The sequence below is a fragment of the Macaca fascicularis genome, chromosome 11 (genome assembly GCF_037993035.2).
Source record: "Macaca fascicularis isolate 582-1 chromosome 11, T2T-MFA8v1.1".
NCBI lineage: Eukaryota > Metazoa > Chordata > Mammalia > Primates > Cercopithecidae > Macaca > Macaca fascicularis.
This window is the reverse complement of record NC_088385.1, coordinates 11,650,595-11,654,563: the sequence shown is the minus strand read 5'-3', so window position 1 is coordinate 11,654,563 and position 3,969 is coordinate 11,650,595. Positions and strand designations below refer to the sequence as shown.

The following is a 3,969-nucleotide window of genomic DNA, read 5'->3' as shown; positions in this document are numbered from 1 at the left end:
TTTATTTTCAAAGAGAACTGTGTTTACAAAGCATTGAGCAACTTTGAGTGGGTTGAGACTGAAAGTATCCTTGCCACTGGAGTATATACTGGGGGAGGCAGAGTTGGAATCATTGGCATATGTGGAATGAAATTAATGCATGTATTAGCATATAAGGGATGTGAATAGCAATACTTTTAATAAACAAAAAAAATCAGGAATCTTCATTGTAAAATGTATCTACCATGTTAATATGCTGATTAATCCTGTACGTTTTCTCTCCTTGTGAATACTTGGGCTGGCAGAGAACAGGCTGGAAAAATCAGGAGATTACAGACCATATTTCCATCCTTCAAGTATTTCCCTGCATGGATACCGAGAGACAGAACAAATGATAAAAAGAATATGATGAATGTGCTTTTTGTCTTATTGGAAAGACTCACACTTAATATGACACTATATTAATGTTCAGAGATCAGGCCAGTGGGCTTGTCAACTGAGCTGTAATTCCACCAGACTGCTTTAGTCATACTGCAATCACGCTTCCTTCTATACACATTATTAAAAACTGCCCTAGTGGCAAAATAATCTTCTACCAGCCCAGTCTTCTTTTTTTATACTAGAATTAAAATTTTTATTCATTCAAAACATTATTAGGAGAGTGAAAGGAAAAGTCATAGAGAAGAAAGAGAGATTTTCTGTATATATAATTGACAAGCGCTTATACCCAGAATATATTGAAGACTTCCAGAAATAAATTAGAAAAAGACCTAGCACCTTACACAAAAGAATATCCAGAATCATATTAAGTAAAGTTATATAGGTACCTCAGAACAACTTAAATAGTTAAAAGTGGTACAAATTAAGTCTGAGGAATGAGGCCTGGGGTGAGTATATAGGGCAAAATAATTCCACTTTTTATTTCATAATTGTCTGTATTATTTTCTCTGTGTATATATTACTGGATAATAAAAAATAGTTATAATAAAACGAAAAGCATGAGAGTAATCAGTGCTATCAAAGGCAATGCACTGCTGCAAGGAGAATAAATTAAAAGCTTTCGGAGCTAAAAAAAAAAAAAGAATATCCAAATAGCTAATAAACATATGAAAAGTTACTTGGTCTCCAGAGAAATGAAAATTAATACCACAATGAAATCCTCTACATATCCTCCAAAATGTTTAAAGTTAAGATTCATAATGCCAAGTTTTAGTGGGGATGTGGAGCAACCGGATCTCTCATCCAATTGTGAAAATGAGTCATCACTATCTACTAGAATTCACCATCCACATGACCTCTGTCCCAGCAATTTTTACCGCTACATAAATACCCAGGAGAGTGACAGTAAATGTGCAAAAAGTCACGCGTAAGAACATTTGCAGTTGCATTATTTATAACAGCTCCAAATTGAAACAACTCAAATGTCTCACAATAGGATATGTAAATTGTGGCATATTCGTAAAATTATAACCATATAGTGTTTTTCAATGAAATAGAATAATGTTAACTGCCTCAGCATCAATGAATCCCACGAATATAGAACAAAAGATGCCACACACACACACACACGTATACACAAACACATTACAAATCATATAATTCTATTTACAGAAACACCGGTGTGTTCATTCTAAGTCATTCCAGACTAGTCTTCTTTCTTGCTCTTAGTGAATCATCAATGGAAGTTTTGCTCAGGAGAATGAAATGTTCCATACCTGGACATACAAACCCCGGGATCCCCTCATGAATCTTCTGCCTTCACCACCTCAGTCATACCGAGCTCCTTGCTTTTCTTTGGCAGTTGAGAATCTTTCTATTTGACTTGAAGCCTTCACACCGTTTATCATCTTCTCCTGTATTGTTCTTCTGCAGATGTTCTGATAGCTAACTTCCTCGCTACCTTAAACCTTTGCTCATCTGTCAGCTTCTCAATGAGGTCTATCCTGATCACAGCATTTAAAATGGCAAAATCTAACTCCCAATCTTATGGTACTCTTGATCTCCCTGGCTGTGCCTTTTTAAAAATAACACTTGTCATTTTATGACATGTTATATAATGAACTTAGTTATATTTCTTGTTTATTGCCTGTCTCTCCTCTCTGGAATATAAGGCAGAGATGTCTGGTTTTTCACTGTTTCTTATTATTGAGAAGCATATCCACTAATAACAAGCATTCAATAATTATTTGTTGAATAAATAAATGAAAAAAATTATGTGCCCATGAGACACGACACTTGCTTTTTCTCTCTTAAAAGTATATAAAAAGATCAATGGATAAATCGAATTGTATGCATATATTTAATATAGAATGAAGCAATAATATTTCAAGGAGAATGAGTTAAGAATAACTTCAGATGATGTGAAGTCAGTCTTTGTACAAGCAATCATGTAACAGAGTCAATTATATAGTTTTATCAGCAGATCACTGGACCTTCTTTCTCTTTTATTAGTGACATAGATGAATACACACACACACACACACACACACACATAGTCTTTAAAATCATTAAAAATATTGATTAATGTAAGAAAGAAAGAATGAGGTTCTCATTTACATCCTTCTAGTTTATTATTATTTCTTGAGAAAATATTGCTGGGTTGATTACAAAATGGTGCCTGTGGTTGTGCAGAAGAGGGCTCTCCACAGTACTGATGAGACCAAGGCTGCCGTGAGCTAACTTGCATTTTTCTATCAGCCGAGGGTGTGGTGATAGCTGAGAACAGGAAGATTGTGAGTGAGCTGAACAAGAGGGCTACATGTCCCAGACCAAAAAGAAAGGCAGACACATAGCTTATCTGCTGTTTTCTCTTTGCTTTCCTGTTCTCCTGCCAGCCTGACCCTTTCTCCTCAGTTAGGACTCCACAGATAGCATTAAAATAAGAATTCTTCTTTTACCAAGGACCTGCCAACATGGGGCACGTTCACACCAAAACTGTGAAGAAGGCGGCCCGGGTCATCATACAACAGTATTACATGTGCGTAGGTAACAACTTCCACAGAAACAAATGCATGCGTGAGGAGATGGCCATTATCCCCAGCAAGAAGCTCCGTAATAACATAGCAGGCTGTGTCAATCATCTGATGAAGCGGATGCAGAGGGGCCCATTGAGAGGTGTTTCCATTAAGCTGCAGGAGAAGGAGAGAGAAAGGAGAGACAATTATGTTCCCAAGGTCTCAGCCCCGGATCAGGAGATCATTGAAGTAGATCCTGACACTGAGGAAATGCTGAAGCTTTTGGACTTTGGCAGTCCGTCCCACCTGCCGATCACTCAGCCTACAGTTGGGATGAATTTCAAAATGCCTCTGGGGGCTGTTTGATTCTTTCTACAATGCTGTAATGTTTTCAATAAATGTGGCACAACAACAAAAAATAAAGATTTTGTAAGATCATAAAAATCTATTTTGAGTCCATGTAGCGTTTACCATAGCCAGTGGATGACCAGAGAATTAAAAGCCAACTAAAGGTCACTGAAAGTGGTAAAGATGATTGATTTTGCAATAAAATGAGGGCACATAATAGCAGTAATTTATAGTACTATAGCACTCCTTGGAACCTGCCTTTTTGTAGAAAAAAATGTAAATTTGAGAGAGGTTAATTTGCAATTTACTAAGAAGAGAAAATTCATACATTTTTAAGGCACAACTAAGAGAAACAATAAGGTTATTATTTTGAGAGAATAGTGCACATTTTTGAAAATCTAAAAGGGATCTTTCAGTTCCCCAGATGACATAGGAGCTCCAAGGTAAAGGGAAGGATAGGTGTTGGGAGAAAAGGCAATAGACATGGTTGTATGTCCCCCTCCCAACTAGACCCGAGCATGGGTCAAGGTACATTACGGTAAGCACGTCTTTTGGGAGTGTGAAAAATCCAGAAACAGAACCATTAAAATAATAAAACTTCAGTTTAAAATAAAATAAACCTGCCTCAAAATAGAATTACTGATGTAGATAGATACGCACTGAATGTAGAATGGTAATGAGTTAAAAC

The 3,969-nt window shown here is 36.5% G+C and overlaps 1 protein-coding gene across 1 annotated transcript; it reads left to right on the top strand.

Moving 5' to 3' along the window:
• Positions 1-2,745: 2,745 nt before the first annotated feature.
• LOC107126382 (small ribosomal subunit protein eS17-like) lies at positions 2,746-3,391 on the top strand. The gene has a single exon (XM_045364704.3). It carries the CDS (start codon positions 2,892-2,894, stop codon positions 3,297-3,299), a length of 408 nt encoding a protein of 135 aa, XP_045220639.2. The 5' UTR covers positions 2,746-2,891; the 3' UTR covers positions 3,300-3,391.
• Positions 3,392-3,969: the final 578 nt, after the last annotated feature.